At 39.9% G+C, this 20452-nt stretch overlaps 1 protein-coding gene across 3 annotated transcripts in view; it reads left to right on the top strand.

Moving 5' to 3' along the window:
• SLC25A21 (solute carrier family 25 member 21) overlaps positions 1-20452 on the top strand; it is a 318179-nt gene that overhangs the window by 263653 nt on the left and 34074 nt on the right. Inside the window, exon 1 of one of the 3 annotated variants that reach the window (XM_063290060.1) lies at positions 8497-8607. The exons of the other annotated variants lie outside the window; for them this stretch is intronic. Within the exon in view, the coding sequence (XP_063146130.1) occupies positions 8561-8607 (47 nt within the window). The 5' untranslated portion in view covers positions 8497-8560. Of the gene's footprint in view, positions 1-8496; positions 8608-20452 lie in introns of those variants that run through there. 3 annotated transcript variants of the gene reach the window in all.

The following is a 20452-nucleotide window of genomic DNA, read 5'->3' as shown; positions in this document are numbered from 1 at the left end:
CCCCCCTTTTTTTTTACATAGCCAACATTTATTTTCACCGTAACATGAACCAAAATATTATGTATTCTTTTTACTGCAAAATGAATAAAAACAGTATATACCCACACATCATTTAATGTATGTGTATAGTATCAGAGCAAAAGGAAACAAAGAAAAGACTTCAGTAATGGCTAAATTTTGAACAATGTGTATCCTGCATGCAAAGTTCCATTTTGTTTCTAGGAAATAAGGAAATAACTAAATATATTGTAGTTAGATGATTTTGGAGAAGACCATACAGACTTGGTGAACTACTGTACAGCTCAGCATGTCATGTGGCCTGTCATTCTGACTTTGACCCACTTAAGCTCAGTAAACCTCTACTTTATGCTGCCTGCATTCAGTTGCCAAAATGAAGGAGTCTCATCTAGGAGGGCATTACTTAGCTTTGTGAAGTACACATCACCCAGGCCTCATGTGAACTGATCATTGTTTGTTGCAACATACAAGCAAGCCTGGTGAAGCACAGCTTTCCCAATACCATTTTTATTTTGTAATACGATGCAGTTTGTACTGAGTGAATAGGACTATATGTAAATGTTAGTGTGTTGTCCATTTGGGGTGTAAAAATATGCATAGGGGTAACTTAGATAGGGCACCAGGTTCATATGCAAAGTTGGTAATAGAGGCCAAATCTGACTATTTTAATATCTCCAATATTTTGTGTCCTGTGACTTACAATTTGAAAGGCAAGTCACTGAGCATTACATAAAAATGAACATTTTGGGCAACAAACCTCTGCATAAACCATACAGTATATTTTGCCTCTTGTATCATCTCAGTTCAGATTTTTACATATTTCTACTGAGCCAGCCTACACAAGATCTTGGGGGTGATTTCACATAAAAATGCAAAATGTTGCAAGATTTCATAATCTTGTGAGATTTCAGCAAAGTTTTGAAATTATTTATCTTGGGATTATGAAACCGTTTGTGGGTCTGGCAGATGCCACTTTGGCAACCTGTTCTAGCCCACTTCAGGCAAAGTTAACAGTGGAGATGAGGTAAGGTAATGCCGATTTTTCTTCAGCCTTGGCAGCTATATACTAAAAGAATGAATCTGAAGAACGCCTACTATCAATTTAGTGGAATTAAAATTAAAGTGCAGTTCCTTTTCTCACTGTCCTCAGCACAGCAAAATCAAAGTGGAGAGGATGTACTGTAGATCAAACTCTGCTCACATCTTTGGAATTATGGTTTGCAAATGCCTAGTGAGCTGTTGTTGCAAGTGGAACTTACATCCATCCTTGACTCCCCCATACTTACTATAATCTGAAAGTGAGCCACAATCAAATTCAATTAAATTCAGCTGCAGTTCTTGTTTAGAATTTACCCATTTTAAGTTGCCATTGGAATTTATATCCATGTCAATTACATGTCAATCAACTTTGACTCAAAGAAAACGTTGCCTATACATAAATACATACCACAAATTACAAAATTAGTGCAATGGCAAGGAATCCTTATCTATACAAAGCTTAAAGCTAGGTTCAAAATTTGAAAATAAAGAGGGTGAAATACAGTGTCACGTGAGCAGACTTCCTCTTACACAAGTCTCCTCCATTTCTCCTCTCTTTAACTTTTTAATTCCCCAAACTCTAGAATATCTCCTAAACATCCAAAATGTATTTTAAAGGGGAGGGGAATTCCTGCTCACCATTCTAAAGACTGAAATATTTCCAGCAATATGAAGATGTAATTGCGCACCCACCCAAGAAGGGAGGTGGTGGACACATGGAGCAGGGGTTTATCAATCACAGCACATGTAACTGGCTCCTATGGAATGTGAGATGATCACCTAATTAGAATTTTAGTAGACAAGAAAGACTTGTTTCATCAGGCTTTTAGTGGTTATTGGTGTTGTATCTGACTTTCCAATGTTAATTCTAATTATAGCCCTTGGGCTGGCCGGCCTGCCGGCCTGCCTGCCTGCCTTCCTCATATTTTATATGGCTGCCCATCTACCACCTCTTGGTCCTCTGGGTGGCAACAAGACAAAAAACAAAACTATTTTCACAATCCATTACAGAAGAACCAGGTCGAAAAATCTCAACAGCAGCATAACAAACATACCCACACCCTTGTCAGAGTTCCATTAACACCCTGTTCTGAGTGCCTGAGGAAATAGCCAGATTTTCATGGGCTACCAGAAGGCCAACAGGGTCAGAGCTGTCTGTCTTGGGGGGAGGGGAGGGGGCTGCTCCACTAGACAGGTGCCATGACAGAGAAAGCACCCTTCCTAGGACCCACCAAGAGACATTGCTTCACCGATGGGATCTGGAGCATGATTGCACTCCTCTGCTTATTGCTGCAAATAGTAAAGATGTTTAAATGGTATTTTGTTTTGCATGCTGCCCTAAATGCAATTTGTAAATGTGTGCACACACAGAAACACACACACACTTATTTATAATGGGTGCACATGTATGGGTGTGTCTGTGCATGTGTGTGTGTTTTTTCCCCCGGATTCACACGGAAATTGATGTCTGGTGCTTTTTGTTTGATTATGTAGCCATTCCGAGAGCAGTTTTCTGCTGGTAGTAATGGGCCTGAGCGGCTGCTCATCTCTTGAAGCTTGGTCTCAGGTGATCAGGAAAGAGGAATGAAGTCCTAGGAGTCAAAGCATCACCTGCCAAGCTCAGGGTATCACCCTTCTTTGACAGAAGCTCTTTGTTTAGGGTTGTTGGCAATTGCAGCCATTTCCAACAGAAGATAAGAACCAGCCTTCTCAGGTAATGTCCTCGATCACACCTGATGACAGACTCTTGCATGCAAGTTTTTTCAGGTGTTCTGTTTGTTCAGTAATCCTTCAATGCCAAACTTTTCTAAATAGTGAGCCAGTCCCATCGGTAATGGACATCAGCCATTAAGCTGCTAATATTTGTCATATATCAGATTACGGCTTTGTTATTCCAGCGTGATGAATGCTTGTTCTGCTATGAAAAAGACAGAGTGCAATACATTTAGCAGTATTGCACAGTTGTTGCTGCTTTAATGCTGGATTCCAAGCAAAGTTAAATGAATAGGTGGACCTGCAATGGAGACACCAGTTCTTGCTCAAGGTGCCCTCTCTTGTTTTACAAGCACTTTTATAAACAAATTGCAAGCAAACAGTTGTTTAATTCCGAAATAGAGTACATAGTTATGTCAGAATTGTAATAATAAAAGTATTTCCGGCACTAACTTATTTTAATGACTTCTGCTGATTTCACCATGAAATATGAAGGCTGGCTCTTTACCAGCATAATATCTAGTAACTTTACCAGAATGACAGTCCTCATTAATAGTATGTTTTTAGCCTTCATGTTTGCAATCAAAAGACTAAAAATATAGTGCCAGAGGGAGTCGGTATGATATTATAAATTAATAAGGGTTGAAGACTTTCAGACCCCTCACAATGTTTAAACTCCCTTTAGCTTCTTAAATATGCCCAATTTTATTGAGGGTGTGTGTGTTATCCATGGAATTTTTATCCTGGCTATGATCCAACTGTGATTTCAGGCAGCTAGTTACATACAATATTGACTGGTTCCAGATGTCCATATTATCCCCACTCACTCAAAAGTTTGTCCAGCTGGCACTTAGGTGAGCACAGCCATCAGAGGGGAATATGACGGGTGCACATGGACCTTTCTTGCTGAATCAGGGTTCCAGTGCCACAGAACAAGTAATGAACATCAACAAAATATTTATTGTATCCAAATCTGAAATTTTAAATCATGCATTGACATTATTCACAAGCGACAACCTGCACAAACACACTTGCACCTCATTGTGTATGTGTGTTTTGTATTTTTTTGCAGAGATATTATGACCAGTCTCAACATTCTAAGGAGATAACTGGATTTCTTTGTTTAAAACAAAAATTAATGTAAAAATAAAACATCTGAGAGGTATTTGCTTTAGTGCTGACTAAATTTTGGCCACAATGTGGGACATATTGTATATTTTTTACGTATATAAAGCTCCACAATGTTTATCTAACAAATCTTCTCTGGAGGACTCAGGGAGTGTAAGAGGAGGAGGCCCCCTTGCATGAGGAAAAGACCATTTATGTGATACTGGATGGAGCCTTCCATTGTTACTGACGACAACAAGAAGAGGAAATCCTTGAGTCAAATTAAACTGAGATAATAACATCCAGCCTTATTTCCTCAACCCTTGGAACAAAATAGTCACTGGGCCCAAATAAAACTTCCAAGGCGATTCCGATGTTTGTTTGTCATCTTCACTAGAAATACTTGTATATTGTCCTTCATTTTATACCAGAGCAATACACAAAAATTAATGAGAAACAGTAATACAATATACAGTCAAAATAACAAGAGTTAATAACTGGGTTTTGTACTGGCAGTTTTATTCCTGTAAGCGCCTGGAGTCACTGTGAGTGAGTGGGGCAGCCATATAAATCTCTTTGATTGATTAATCAATTAATCGATTAATCAGTTAATTAATAAGAGAAAGGACATCAGCTGCCACAATGCCAGCAACGTCTCCAATAGATTCTCTCCGCCCACAGAGCAGCATGTACCACAGAACGGTAGGCATCTGCAGGGAGGTGCGGGGGGAATGATGCCAAGTGTGGTGTAACATCATCGGGATGCTTAAGAACAGATTTTCCTTCCCCTTGCAGAGTCCCCTGCAGTATTACTCATGCAGCAAGCTACAAATGCCTTTCTGCCATAGAGCTCTCTTTTCCAGTGATCTATTAATTAGAAACTCCTCACCTACTCAGGTGCAGTTCTTCCCCTTGCCGTTCAGAAAAGTCCTTTTATCCCTTAAAGGCCGTATCAAGGACAGACACGATAATAATAGTAACAACAATGACAATAATTCAATAATAATTTTAGGTTTAACCGCAGTCCCAATCTACCAGAAAGCATTCAAATATCAAAAGAAAATAACAGGCAACATATGGATACACAGTTTTTTATTGTTCGTTACCATTGGGGAAAACCAGCTCATAGTCAAAATGCATTTGGTGTTGGTTATATGTGAGTATTTTCATGTTTATTTGTTCTGGAGATGCATTAAATACTTGCTTTTAATTTTTGTGGTTGTAGCATTTGTTAGATGTATTCTTGTAAAGTGATTCTGGAATTCATATATTTATTCATTTCATATTACGTATCCCAACTTAATGGATATTTTTTGTTCTCTTTGCTGGATTTTAATTCCAATTACGTTAGTCCCACAAATACCAGAATTATCAAATCCCTGTGTATCAAAAATAAACTATATACAGGAAGTAGTTTCTTAGGGAGCTGGATGTTATTTAAAGCCATAATTGCCAACAATTTGTATCTCTTAATTTATTTTTAAATTTATTTTGCTGTCTAACCATGTTCACTGATCAAGCTGGATTTGTACGTTTCTGTAGAACTTTGAACAGCACCTGGGAAATTCTGAAACTTAAACCTAACAATGTCACCAGAGCTGCTATGGCATTGATGATGCATATTTTGGAGTACACATATCCTGCATACTTCTATTGGATAGTGCCATAGTTCCTAAAACAAGTTTCGGCTTGCTGAAAAATGCCTTTCCACACTCAAGAACACTGATTGATCTCTCTGTTTTTCCAGTGTTCAAATGTTTCTTGTTGCCAAATCTACTTAGAGCATATCTGCACGGCAACCTTAACCATTCCTATCTTATGCTAATGCTGGCTTAAGGAAAACCTGTCTGGACCAAGACTTTTTGGCAGCAACTTGCAAGGGACTGAGTCCTGACTGAAGGCTACTGTAGCTCCCCATTGGACCATCGCCTTATTGCTATGCCCTCCCATTTCCATTGCAGGAAAGCAATTGCCAGTTGCTTTCCTTTCTGTGGGCAGTTCTTGGGAGGGAGGGAAGGAGGGAGGGAGGGAGGGAGAGAGAGATGGAGCTGGGGGTGAAAACTTTCTATCCCAAGTGACTGGAAAATGATGGAATGGTGTACTGGTAGACCTTTTAAAAAAAAATATGGAAAAGGAGATAGCTCAGGGAAAGAAAAATGTTTTTTTTCTTTTTTCTTTTTAAAAGAGTACATTTCTGCCAGATTTCGAACTGGGGATGTACTGCACATCAAGCAAGTATTATAATCACTAAGCCAGAGAAAGATCCATCATAGAATCTCAGCAGACCTTGAGGAAAAGCTGGGAATATGAGGTGAGAGGGTATTCCTGGCTTTGCACAATAGCTGATCAAAGTGTAGGGATATGCCTAGAACTAATAAAGGCCAGCAGGCAAACTGAACAGCAGTGCTTCAGTTGGCAAAATCCAGAAAGCACTACTTTCAATTCAGAGGAGGAAACACAGGCAGAGCTTGCGTTCGTAGTGGGCTGGAGGTAAGTAGAAGACTGAGTCCTCCTCTCTGAAAACTGTTGGCGGCTTGTATTCATGACAGGGCAACCTGTCGGTGCAGATATGCCCTTATTTTCACCAAGTAATGACATGCAATGGGTTAACTTTAGGGAATAAATTTAAACCTCTCGGAGTCCCTCCTTGGGAGGGAGATGGGCGGTGATAAGTTTGATAAATAAATATAAATAAATAAATAAATTTAATGAACTTTTTGTCGGTAGTGAAGATCCACAAATTTGTCCGGCTCCATTTTTAATTTTTCCATTTCCTTTGTCATTAAACTACTGATGCTGGATCAAAACTAGTATCACAGTAAAAGGAAGAAATACCCATTGCTATTCAGAAATTATAATCTGAGCAGAGATTATTGCAAGATATTGTTGTTTATTCGTTTAGTCGCTTCCGACTCTTCATGACTTCATGGACCAGCCCACGCCAGAGCTTCCTGTCGGTCGTCAACACCCCCGGCTCCCCCAGGGACGAGTCCGTCACCTCTAGAATATCATCCATCCATCTTGCTCTTGGTCGGCCCCTCTTCCTTTTGCCTTCCACTCTCCCTAGCATCAGCATCTTCTCCAGGGTGTCCTGTCTTCTCATTATGTGGCCAAAGTATTTCAGCTTTGCCTTTAATATCATTCCCTCAAGTGAGCAGTCTGGCTTTATTTCCTGGAGGATGGACTGGTTTGATCTTCTGGCAGTCCAAGGCACTCTCAGAATTTTCCTCCAACACCACAGTTCCAAAGCATCGATCTTCCTTCGCTCAGCCTTCCTTATGGTCCAGCTCTCGCAGCCATATGTTACTACGGGGAACACCATTGCTTTAACTATGCGGGCCTTTGTTGTCAGTGTGATGTCTCTGCTCTTAACTATTTTATCAAGATTTCTCATTGCTCTTCTCCCAAGGATTGCAAGATATGGTAATTAGCTATTTGGGATAAATTCACAGATCGACACATTTCCATTTCCATAGTTAAATGACACTTTTCCGCATGTAAACGTGGTGGCAATCTGACTTTCCATTGCTAAATGCAGACTGTCAATTGTGGAACAGATTCTGTCAACTGAACAGGGCAGGCATGATCAACTCCCCATCCAGTCCTTCTGGAGCAGACTTTGGAAGCTCGGGCAAGTAGGAAAGACTCAATTTACTCACAGAATACTGAATTTTTACCTTGGAGTTCTCATTAAATTTTTTTAGGTTCAAAGGGATTAGCATGCTGTGCAGTTTCAATAATAGGAGGAAAAGGAATGGGGATTGTTCCTTAGTTAACTTTTGTTTCCTGTTTTGTAAGACTTGACGTATCTCAAAAGTTAAGATTAAATTAAAACCAGAAACAATTATCATCAATATAAAGAAGGGTTGTTTTTCATATCAGTTTTGTCTGTCTTGTATACTAATTTCTCATGGTATTTTCTTTGATAGGAAGCCAGGTTATAAAAAATAAAGGGCAAGAATCAGAAAATACATGGGAATAGAGCTTAATCTTTAATGTTTTGATCTTTAATCCACCCACTGGATTAATGGAATGCAGTGAACAAAGGGATGTTGGAGCATTCCTGTAGTTTGAATATTTATGTATTTCCCTCCTTTACAAATATTCTATCTGTAAACTATATTTACTTGGCCATACAACTTCCTTGAACATGACATAATTGCAAAACGTCTGGGTTTTATTTTGTTTTTAAGAAGGCAGACCTGTATTTGTCACAAAAGGGCATCTGCTAGGGAACGTTGGTTTAGAGCAGTGTTTTTCAAACTTGACAACTTTAAGATGTGTGGACTTCAACTCCCAGAATCCCCCAGCCAGCTCTGGGAGTTGAAGTCCACACATCTTAAAGTTGCCAAGTTTGAGAAACACTGATTTAGAGGATTCTTCTTACACAGCTGGCTGTATATTCTGCAAGGGTAAATGGAGGGCACAAATGGAGAATCCCCCTATGGAAAATAGGAGGATATCTCTCTCCTGTATTTCTGTATGCTCGTCTAAAAATCAGTTTCTCTTAAGGAACCAAGCATATGTACACTTATCCTGTCCAGCCTGGCACTTTGAATGAGCAGACTTCTAGCCTGTTTTAAGTTCACTGCTTTGTTTTCAGACCCAGTTGAAGTTGACTAAAACTTTGGACACAGCTCCATTATTTACTTTGGATTTTGACTCATTTCCTTGTGGGAATCTAATGATGTGTTCATGGTGTGCTAAAACGAAAGCAAAGACTCTGCTTAGGTATGTGCTGCTTGAATGGCTCTTCACTTTTGACCTGGGTAAGCAGAGTGACTTCTGAAGAGACGCTACCGATATGCCGTTTGTCAGACCCAAATTACAAAAAACAGCAATGTTATACAGTAACCCTAACCACCCTGTGGGGGGGAGATGGGCGGTGAATAAATTTATAAAATAAATAAATATAAATAAATATAAAAATAAAAATATGTACCAGCTCCATTTAACTTAAGAAATTTATTTCTGTGGAATTATATTTAAGGTTAATATGCAAGTAATCAATAGCTCCCAAGTCTCAAAACATACAGGGGGAAAAAAAGAGAGTTCTTCACCTTATATTTTTGGCCTAGGTTCACTATTACCATTAAAACAAATCTTGCAGATTTTTAACACCTGGGGTAGTGAGAAACCTGAGGTCAGACTGAACCAGAGATGCTTGTGTGGCAACAGGTTGCATTATTACTAACTGAGTCACACAAGCCGCAGCTGTGTTTTCCTGTCTCAATCCATTCCAAGTTAGTGATCTTTGTTCCAGTAACTATGGAGTGTTCTTTTCTTAGAGTTCATCAGTAACACTGGGAGAAAAAAATATATCCATCATCTAGCTACTATCAAAAATGGCATAAAATATGAGCTCCCTATAACATATTTGGGGACGCGGTGGTGCTGCGGGTTAAACCGCTGAGCTGCTGAGCTTGCCGATCGGAAGGTCAGCGGTTCGAATCTGCGTGACGGGGTGAGCTCCCGTTGCTAGTCCCAGCTCCTGCCAACCTAGCAGTTCGAAAACATGCAAATGTGAGTAGATTAATAGGTACCGCTTCGGTGGGCAGGTAACGGCGTTCCATGTAGTCATGCCGGCCACATGACCACGGAAGTGTCTATGGACAAATGCCGGCTCTTCGGCTTTGAAACGGAGATGAGCACCGCCCCCTAGAGTCGGACACGACCGGACTTAATGTCAAGGGAAACCTTTACCTTTACTATAACATATTTACTCACTCAAACCCTATACACAGGACGTAAGGCCACAGTATAAAGCAGCCCAGACTAATGATAACAGTAACAGCAACCAGCCATAGAACTGACAATGAAGATTTTGAAGTGGTAAATAACTTCTCTCTTTTTGGGATTGACAGTAAACAAATTAACAATCAAGAAATACACCACAGAGCAGCATTTGGCAGAATAGCAAAAAAGTCCTTGGAAAAAATGCTGTGATGTGTCTATGCTTACAAATGTCAGAATCATGGAGGCAATGCTTTTCCCTGTAATACTGTATGGAAACAAAAGTTGGACTTTGAAGAAGCAGGGTCGAAAGAGCATTGATACTTTTGAAATTTGGTGTTGGAGAAGACTCATGAGAATACCATGGACAGCCAAGAAAACAAACAAATGGATCATAGAACAAATAAATCTAGAGTTCTCACTCTAAGCACAAATCACTAGACTCAAACTATCAAATTCTGGACACATTATATGAAGACTGGATCTCTTGATGCTGGGAAAGGTGGAAGGACATAGAAGAAGATGATAGCAGCAAGGCGAATGGACTCAATTACAGCAGCGATGGGTGCAGGGCCAGATTAGGCAAAGATCATGCTGGAAAAGATCTGTGTAGCCCCTAAAAGTTGATACTGACTTGAGGGCACATAGTCAGTCAGTCAGTCAGTAGAGTATGTAAGCAATAAGGTCAGTAGAGAGTTAACAGTAAGTTAAATTAGAGCTAACCCAGTTGGGTTATTAAATAATGAAATATTAAATGACAAAATATTATGATTTGCTTATGATTATTACATACTGCTATATTAGTTACTCTTTCCATAGGTGTTCATGTATATCAATCTCCCAGAGATAATGCAGATGAAGATATAGAGGGTGTGAAAAACAAAGAACAGCTGAAGAAGATTTCTTAAACACCAAGGGTGAGGTAATAGGGAGAAAATGCTGGGCAGAGTTTGGAAACTCATTGGGTGACTTTGGGCCAGTCACACGCTCTCAACACAACCTACCTCAAAAGACTGTTGAGAAGAAAAGTTGGAGGAGTATCATGTATATTGGCCTGAGTTCCTGGTGGTCAGGCCCAATATAAATCTAACGAAGAGTAATAGTTATTAAGTCTATTTTAGTGCTTACATTGCATTTTTAACCTGCCTTAAAATGGTGTAAAGTGATGGCACTGATTTGTGGTCCAAAGGGGTTCTAGGGGTTGCAAAAAGGGCCACAAAAATTGTTGGAAGCTCCTGAATTCAGGTTCAGATTATAGCAATCCCTCCCACCTCCCCCTCTGTAGGCATAAAGGAAGGAAAGAAGGAAGGATCTGAGGGGCCTTAAATAAGTCTTCTTCCCTATCTTACTACATCTTGCATTATTGTGAGGATAAAGAAAATAAGAAGATACTGTACATAGTAATTTTCATAATCCATTGGGCAAAAGTAAGAAAGAAAGTAACTTTTTATTTTGGAAGAGTTATTATGAGTAGGATGGCCTATAGATTTGATTTATAATAAGTAAATAGATAATATTTGTCTCAGGGTTAGGGTATGGGAAAGCATTTTCACAGCTGGCAGAAAAGCTTGTTTGTTTTGCATATCTGGATCTTCTGTATAAAGACAAGCAGTCATTGAGCCATTATACCCTGATGATGTCAGATGGTTGCAGCCAGCTTGTGGAATCACTATGCATTTCAAGAATGTGATGCTTATCTATATCCATCTATTATAAAGACAATATATAGTGTGATTACTAATATTCCTTATTTTATTGTATAATCCATTTTTCATTTCAAACATGAGCTAAAGGGCCTTAGGACTATTGGTTTGCTTAGAAAATATTTGGAACAATAGCAACTATCATCCTAGTGCTTCACGCTTAAGTTTCATTGACATCATTGTCTGGCATGCTGAAATGACCAGCACTAGAATGTCTTGGATGATCAAAAGAAGCACAGATAAAGAAAGCATTTCTAAAAGGGAATCAAACTTGCTGAGGCAGGTTGGCTGTTCAAAAAACAAATGGTTGGGCGTTTTAAAAAATAAAATCTGTAAAGACGGTCATATTACATGTGTCATTCCTAAGCTAAATGGACACTTCTTATTAAAAGGAACCTTTATGGATGATGGTTTAAAAGATGTGTTAGCTAGCAATGGCAGCAAGAATGCTTGCAACTGAAAAGGTTTTATGGTGATGCAAGGTGATACATGAGATAGAATTTTGCATTTGGCAATCAGAAGTTGAGTCCTAAACCTTTAGCAATAATGAAGCTTGCTGGGTGGTCTTGGGCCAGTGTGCTATTCCACCCACCCACCCCTGCTCACTCACACACATATTTATGTCAAAAGCAGACAAAAAATGCAGGTAGCCAAGATTATCAGTCAGGGAACGCTGAAAGAAACATTATGGTAATCACCATCATCATCATCTTGAGCTAATGAATTCACAAAAAGTCAAGGTTTCCAGTTGAACAAAATTCTACATCATAAAGAGTAGGAAGAAAGAAGGGAAAAGTTGGTGTGCAAGATGAAGGAACCCTAGTCTGTAGTTTATAGTAATTTTAAGATGGAGGAGATGTTATGGAGATTTCAGTAAGTTAGAAAGCCTACTCCAGTTTGCTGCCATCTATATGAGCTGGGATACAGCTCCCTGTACAGCTTGCCAAACTGCTAACTGAAGGTTTAGAAATGCTTGGAAGTTACCATCTAAAGAAGCATGATCTTGCTGATCTTGTAGTAAAAAAGATACAGATTGCATCAAAGGCTAGAAAGAGAGAAAAAGCCATTATGATAATAAAAGGTCAGCAATTTTTGACTAAATTCACACATTACACTGAGCTGCAGTATAATGTGATTTAGTACATTGTGATTTGGTTATGGTTATGAAAACCATGGTGATGTAATGGGCAGTAGGAACAATCTTGAGGAACAGGAGGAAGAGCTGCAACCAAGGCAATGGTCAGAAAATAGAAATCTGATTCCGGGCAGAAATGTAATTTGAGAAAGCATCTCAGACATAGTTCTCATGAAGATAAAGGAAGGGAGGGAGAAAGCACATTCAGAGCTGGAGGATTTGGTTACTGTAACCTTATAATAAAAGTAGCATTAGCATTCATAACTCTGGTTTCCTAGTCTGGTCTACTTTGAAGGGCTGACAGGTATATGATTTAGTGTATTGTGCAAATCCAGCCAATTGTGGTTTACTCAATTCTAGTTAAATAAATCATATTTAATATGTGTGACTAGGGTTATCAGATGTCCATCAAAAGGAGGACATGTCCTCCTTTTTGTTCTCATGTCCTCTATTTGGCAGGCAGAGCCTTAAAATCAAATATTGTCCATCTCTTCCTGAGATGCTTTTCTCTGCAATGCAGCACTTCCCTAATAAGTGCTAACTGCAAGTTAACAAGCTCTGCTCTGTGGCCTTACAGTAATTAGTTGATCAGCATCCTCTGGAGTGCTTGGCTGCTACCTGAAATTGATAAGACCTTAATCAGTTACACACTGAAGGCTTTTGCCTCCTAATGGGCTCTAGCACATCCCTGCAATTATAAAGCCAGTCTTTCTGATGCTGGAAAAGATAATTTCATATACATGTAGGCCTAAGTACTTTTTAAATTATTTTTTGCAGTTTTTCACTGTAATTTTTGTCAGGGATGCCAGGGAAGTTAAACAGTGTGTCCTCCTCCCCACCATTTGTCCTCCTTTCCAATTGTCTGTGTCCTCCTTTGCCTGTTCAGATATCTGGTAACCCTACGTGTGACATCTGTTCCTCTGTTCTACCTCTCACCCTAATTGGATCCTGTGAAGATTGACTTTAGGCTGTGTGGTCTTGCAAAGTTGTTGCAAAATAGTTTTCCTATTTCTCTTTTGCTCATGATAGCAGAATTATGGATCAAGAGTTCTTATTACAAATACGTTCAACCCTTATACACCACCAATACTATAATTTTCATTAGGAATGTGCAAAGCTCAACAATTCAGGAAAAAAAATTTCTGGAGAACTCAGGAACATTCTATTCCCCCTTCTGGAACAGGCTGCTCTGGAAGCAGTTTGGCAGTAATTGAAAGTTTCATACGGAATACCAAGTTTAGGACACCTTGAACAGCTTCTAGTTTAGATGATTTAGTTCTGGAGAAATGACAAAATGCCCTTGGAATGTGATTGGGGGAAGTGTATAACGTTCAAAAATATTCCAGAATTTTCCATTATTGAATTGAGTGGTATACATCCCTCGATTTCATGTTTTTTACATGAAAAGATAGAAAATGTTCTAATACTTGTTCCAAAGGTATGCATGAAATGTGAAGAGGATCAAGATTTAAATAGTGTGGTCAGTACTGACTGATCTGACCATGTAATTCTAAACTGTAAACTCAAATACAAGTAAATATATTTTCTCACAAGAGTTTCATGATTGCAGTGGGTATAAAGTTCTTAAAGTAATACAATGTAAGTGATACATGAGTTTGTAAACAAGAAAAATGCAAAATATTGTATGCATAAATGTTTAACATATGTATTTGAAAGTGCAAATGACTTCAGATAAATTCTTCTACCTGTAGTTACAGCTGTCTACATATCAGTTATTAAGACAGTGAGGCCATTGCTTTCAGCTGTAAAACTGGAACTTTTAAACAATGTTGAGTGCAAGCAGGATTTGTATAATTACACATATATAATGACGTACCTTCAAAGTTATTTTTTTAAAATTCAGTGGTTTTTACTATCTTAGATTCTTGATTTAAGAGGCAGCTAGTTACCATTAGCTTCACATAGTGATATATGGGGGTATACTGATAGAAAAGATGATAAATATTTTCTGCAAATGCTATTAATATGTAATATTTTCTTTCTTTCTTAATCCAATCTTTGAGATCATATTAAAGAGCTTAATTTGGTATTGTTTGGATGTAGCATGTGTTCATCTTAGTTGTCTGCAGACTCAGCATATGCTTGCAAAGGTTTGCCTTTTATGACATCACAAGTAAGACAAAATATTGCCTTGTCTTTATACATGAGAAAAGTTTGAGAGACATTTTCTTACATTCCTCAAATTAAATAGACATAGGTGTGGTACAATATTTAAGCAGTGGCTGCTTCCTGCTGTACCAGTTATGCAAAGGGCAGTTTTGTTAGCAAAGCCAAAAAGAATCCTACTCTAATTTTTCTGTTGTAGTGTTTGGACAGCTAAAAATGCACCCTGAGCACTCAGCCAGTTCTGACAATCTGAGATATAAAGAGGTATTTTTCTGTCGTAAAAGCTTTAGGCAAAGTTTTTCTTGGCATGCCTGCATTTTCCTTCAGTAAATAGACGGTCAGCTATGGAAAAGCCAAGGAAGTTTGTGAGTTGGGGGGTGTTCCTTTGAGAAAATGGCAGAGCACAATTGATACTCAGTGAATATATATGCTTCAGATGTTTTTAATGGATATAACTCTTAAATATTAGTTTATTAATAGTTCATTTATACATGCATTGTTTATTTTCAACAGATTAATTAACAGTTGATGCTTCTTTTTAATTGATGAGTTTTTAATTGCTGGGTTAAAACAGTCATTGGGGGAGCATATGGAGGGGTCTCATTTCTCTCCTTGCCCCCTCCCCCTCCCTCCTCCTCCTCCTCCTCCTCCTCCTTCTCCTTCTCCTTCCAGAGAAGGGATTATTCACAGGCTTCAGGATTCTTATCAGGTTCCAATAGCACTGTAGCAATTAGTAATTTTTTGCTCCACAGCTGCCATTTCAGATCATCCCTTCCCAATTCATTTTACTTTCTGTCCTACTTTACTCCTAAGCTGTTCCCTGATGCCTCCATAATTATTGCACTGGGCTTTAGCGTTATTATAAGGGGCACTGGGAAAGCAGAAAGGCCATTAAGGGCCATCGATGCTGTTTCTCCTCTCAACAAATGTCAACACATTTTGGGAAAGGGGAGGAAAGTCTGCTGTCCACCATGAAACCTTAACTCCCCAAAAACTTGCGAGTCATTTTGGATATTGTCTTTTTTGTGCCCACCAAATGTTTTTGCCTGCCAGCGAGTTTCCCGCACCAATCAATTACATTTGGTCAGTTTGGCTGTCTCACACTTTTTTTCCTGCCAAAGGGATTAGGGCTAAGGTTATCGACTGATGGTTGCCAGTTGCCTCTCCAAACATATGCACCCATGCCATAATCACAAGGATATTGCATCAATCAGTTATGTCTGCAGTGGGTTCTTTGGACGTGAGATTCAACACTAGTGGCAGGCAAAAAAGGAACAAGAACTATCATTTTAATCCATTTGTCTGCACACAAAGCTAAATCTTGGAGCATCGTAGACCAAAAGTCATTTCTATCATGACCAGGAATGCTACAGTATAACTGCCATAGAGAACACTCTCAACAGTAAATTATAGACCTATAGATTTTAGACAGAGGTCCATAGCAGATGGACATCCCAGTAGAACAGAAAAAGTTCCATCCCATTTTAACCCTTCTTAGTCCTAAGGGGTTACGGCTGTTCTGTTCCAGGTCTTGATAAGAAATTGTTGTTCTGCCAGGTGTCTGCTGAAAAATGAACTGAAAAATGAACACTACTATTCCTCATCCCTGACTTCAAGTGCTACCTTCAGGTGTTAACCCACTCCTCATTAGCCAGATATTGTCATTGTTCAACCCCAGAACTGCAGGCACTTCCACTCTTAGTCTTTGAGTTGTCAGGGTCCGTTCTGATGTAATCCAAACCGCACTGCAAAGTTTCCCTACCATCACCACCACCACCACCACCACCTTGCTACAGAGTTTCTGTCAACCTACAGTAGAATGTAGAAATGATGGGAGACCTGTTCCCTTTGCTTTAATGGCTACAGCTTCAAAACAATGATGTTACAATAAAGTAGCAAAAAAGAAAGAGAGTTTCCATCAGGGCTAGAGGAGAAAACCTGGGAAGAGCATGTAAAGGCATCCATGTTTGCAAACATCTGAGGAAGGGAAGGGAAGGGAATAGTAAGGAGGCCAGGAAACAGTTCCTAAAAGAAAAAGGCAGGCACTAGAAACCTCCATACACAGGGACCAGCCAGTGAGGTCTGCCTTCCTTTCATGGATGGGGAAGGCAAGGACAGAGGAACAACAGTCAGGGCCTGTGGAGGCTGTAGCCCAGACTAAGCCCCAATCTAGCCCTGTTGCCAAACTACTGCAATCTGGACTGGAAAGTTTAAAGTCGACTTCAGAAACAGCTGGGAACAGCACGAGAGACAAATAGTTCCGGCTGCTGTGCAGAATTGCCCTAGGTAAAGTTGTTCACTAATTCAGGGTAGAAACCCTAGGAATACTGTTTATTTTATAGCTGCTTTGTGACTTAACTCAATTTACTAAAATATTTATCTGCCACAAGTGCAGTATTATAGTACACCACATCTACTGCAATTTTAGTTTCTTAAGTTAAAGGAGCAGGAAAATCTGAAAAAGCTCTAAAGTTCAGAACGAGAAGTGAATTTCTGAACCGCTAATGAATACTCTGGGTTTTCAGCAAAGTACACAGCTGAGATCATAAGAAACATCTTGTGTGTGTGTATACACATATTGTACTTTTAGTATATTGATATGTGTATGGGTGATACATGATTCACACCTATACTTCAACATAAAGTGTCACTGCAAATTGCATACAGAAAGGTAAGATTTGGATTGCATGTTTAAAATAATGAAAAGGTCATTGTTTCCAGTTTCACTTTCCATTACTAAAGAAAGGACAGCTTTCTCATCTTTCCTTCCCCTGCAGAATATATTAAGAGGTGTGTCTAACATGGAAAAGGCAGCTAAAATTCCACACAGAGTTGTTTGGGATTTTTTTGAGCAAGAGACAGAGGAGTGATTAATATCTGTAGAAGGAAGGCTCAATCTTCTACAAGAATAACAAAGTCACATGAATGATGGTGCTAAATTTGGTGATGACTCTCATTCTGAATAATTTACACTGAGGCTGATTTTTTGGGTGGCATACAAGTTTAATAAAATATTATGATTATGATTTTCATCAGGCTTTTGGGCCAACCTACTGGGTCTTGAGACAATTCAATGATAGAATATATATATATATATATATATATATATATATATATATATATACATACATACATACACATACATACATACATACATACATACAGTGTACATGTGTGTGCATGTATATATATATAGAGAGAGAGAGAGAGAGAGAGGAGGAGGAGGAGAAGGAGAAGGAGAAGGAGAAGGAGAAGGAGAAGGAGAAGGAGAAGGAGAAGGAGAAGGAGAAGGAGAAGGAGAAGAAGAAGACCTGGAGGTGCAGCCAACACCTGAAGCTGGAACATCACTGCCACCCCCTCCATTACAGAGCACAGCAGCTGATACGAGGCATAAGATCATGGATAAATTAGCTACAGTCAACTCTTAAGACCAATTACCAAGGCTCAGTGGAGAAGTGTTATCAGATAGTATGCTAGAAGATGCCAACAGAGCCCTCGCAACAATCCCAACTACCACCATAACTCAAACCAATGAACTAGTATATGCTACAGCTGCTGTAATCCTGGAGATGCTTGGCTACATGATCCAGAAGAACAGGAGTACATACCACCCCTGGAAAATGAGGTTGGAGGCTAAGATCAAGGCAACTCGGAGAGAAGTTAATCAGCTGGTGGAACTACAGAAGGGTGTGAAGATTAAGGATAAGACTCGGCTACTGAAAAAATACAAGGGCCTGACTCCATCTGAAGCCCTAGAGACTGCTAGACAAAGGCTCACAGCACTTGCTATAAGGCTAAGGAGATACACTAGAGAAGCAGAGGCCAAGAAGATAAATGCCCTGTTCGCCAAAGAACCATCCAAGGTGTACTCCGAACTGCAGTGCAACAACACAGTAACAGCAGAGCCACCAACAGCAGAAACTGAACAGTAGTGGAAGAACATATGGGACAAAGAAAAGCTACATAACACAAGTGCAAAGTGGCTGCAGGACCTGAGAGCAGACCACAGCAATCTCCTGGAACAGGAACCAGTCACCTTCACAGTAGTAGACATCCAACAGCAGGTCAAGAACACAAAGAGCTAGACAGCACCTGGCCTGGACATGATCCATACCTACTGGCTAAAGAAACTAATAGCAGTGCATGAATGCCTAGCAGCACAGATTAACCAGCTGCTAGCAGCAGGCTCCCACCCAGACTGGCTAACACAAGGTAGGACAATGCTAATCATGAAAGACTCCCACAAGGGAACAGTACAGTCCAACTACTGGCCAATAACTTGCCTCTCCCCAACATGGAAAGTCCTACCATCATAACCACCAAGCTGCAGGACCATATGGGCCAGTACATGAGCACAGCTCAGAAGGGCATTGGGCCAGAGGCTGAAAACACCAATTGCTCATAGATAGAGCAGTGGCCTGAGACTCAGGGTCTAGACAGACCAATCTGAGCACAGCCTGGATTGACTACAGGAAAGCCTACGACTCGGTGCCACACACATGGATCTATGAATGCCTAGTGCTATACAAAGTGAACAGGACACTAAGGACCTTCCTCACGAACTCAATGGAACTGTGGAAGACAACACTGGAAGTCAACTCAAGACAGCTCACACAAGTGGCCATCAAGTGTGGCATATACCAGGGTCATGCACTGTCTCCGCTGCTGTTCTGCATCGGCTTGATCCCTCTCGGCCAGATAATCACAAGGACTGGATATGGATACAAGTTCAAGAGTGGAACTACCATCAGCCACCTCCTCTACATAAATGACATCAAGCTGAATGCTAAGAGTGAAGAGACATCGACTGACTGATCCACCTGACACAGATCTACAGTGAGGACATTGGTATGTCATTCGGTCTAGAGAAGTGTGACTGGACAGTAGTAAAGAGAGGGAAAGTAGTTAAGACTGATGGGGTAGAACTACCAGCGGGCCAAATAGCAGACATACAGACCAGCTACAAGTACTTTGGTATCCCACAGTCACATGGGAACCACAGAGAGGAGGCAAGGAAGACAACAACATCCAAGTACCACCAAAGGATAAGACAGGTCCTAAAGAACCAGCTGAATGGGAAGAACAAGATCCATGCCATCAACATGTAGACCCTGCCAGTTTTTGGGCCAGTCACTCTCTCTCAGCCCAACTCACCTCACATGGTTGTTGTTGTGGGGAAAATAGGAGGAGGAAGGAGTATTAGGTATGTTCCTCGCCTTGAGTTATTTGTAAAAATAATAAAGGTGGGATAGAAAATAAAACAAAACAAAATAAATAAACACCCTGCCAGTCATCAGATACCCTGCCAGTATAGTGAGCTGGCCAATGGAAGACATGGAGAATGTTGATGTGAAGACCTGGAAGCTCTTCACAATGTACAGAGGATTCCATCCCAACACCCAGAGACTGTACACCAGCTAGAAAATGGGCAGACGGGGTCTGGTGAGTGTCAGAGCCACTGTCCTGGATGAGACCCAGAGCATCCAGGAGTACATCAGTAAGATGGAGCCTAAAGATTGAAGCCATTAGTGGACAGCTAGGACTACTGAATGGAGCAGAGCTTAACACAGCAGAGAAGCTGCGCACAGAAAAAGGATATTATCTTAAATAGCTTTAATGAGCTCGCTAGAGAAATACAGGTTATTGATCTTACACACTCAGCCCTCCCAAGCATAAAGAATCACATGCTTAGACAAAGTAGGTTTAAAAGTAAAAAGACACTTACTGATTTTATTCTTGGTTCAGTTACATCCATCTTTGGAGGAAAAATTAAGATTCTTTGTTTCTTCTGTTCTTTCCCTAAACTTAATGAACTCTTAGCCCTCATAGCTGCTAAGAGCTGCATGCAGAAAATGGGAAAAATCCTTCTTTAAGGCCC

This window comes from Candoia aspera, chromosome 1 (assembly GCF_035149785.1).
Source record: "Candoia aspera isolate rCanAsp1 chromosome 1, rCanAsp1.hap2, whole genome shotgun sequence".
Taxonomy (NCBI): domain Eukaryota; kingdom Metazoa; phylum Chordata; class Lepidosauria; order Squamata; family Boidae; genus Candoia; species Candoia aspera.
Note: the sequence above shows the minus strand (reverse complement) of the source record. Positions and strands in the feature narration are given on the sequence as shown.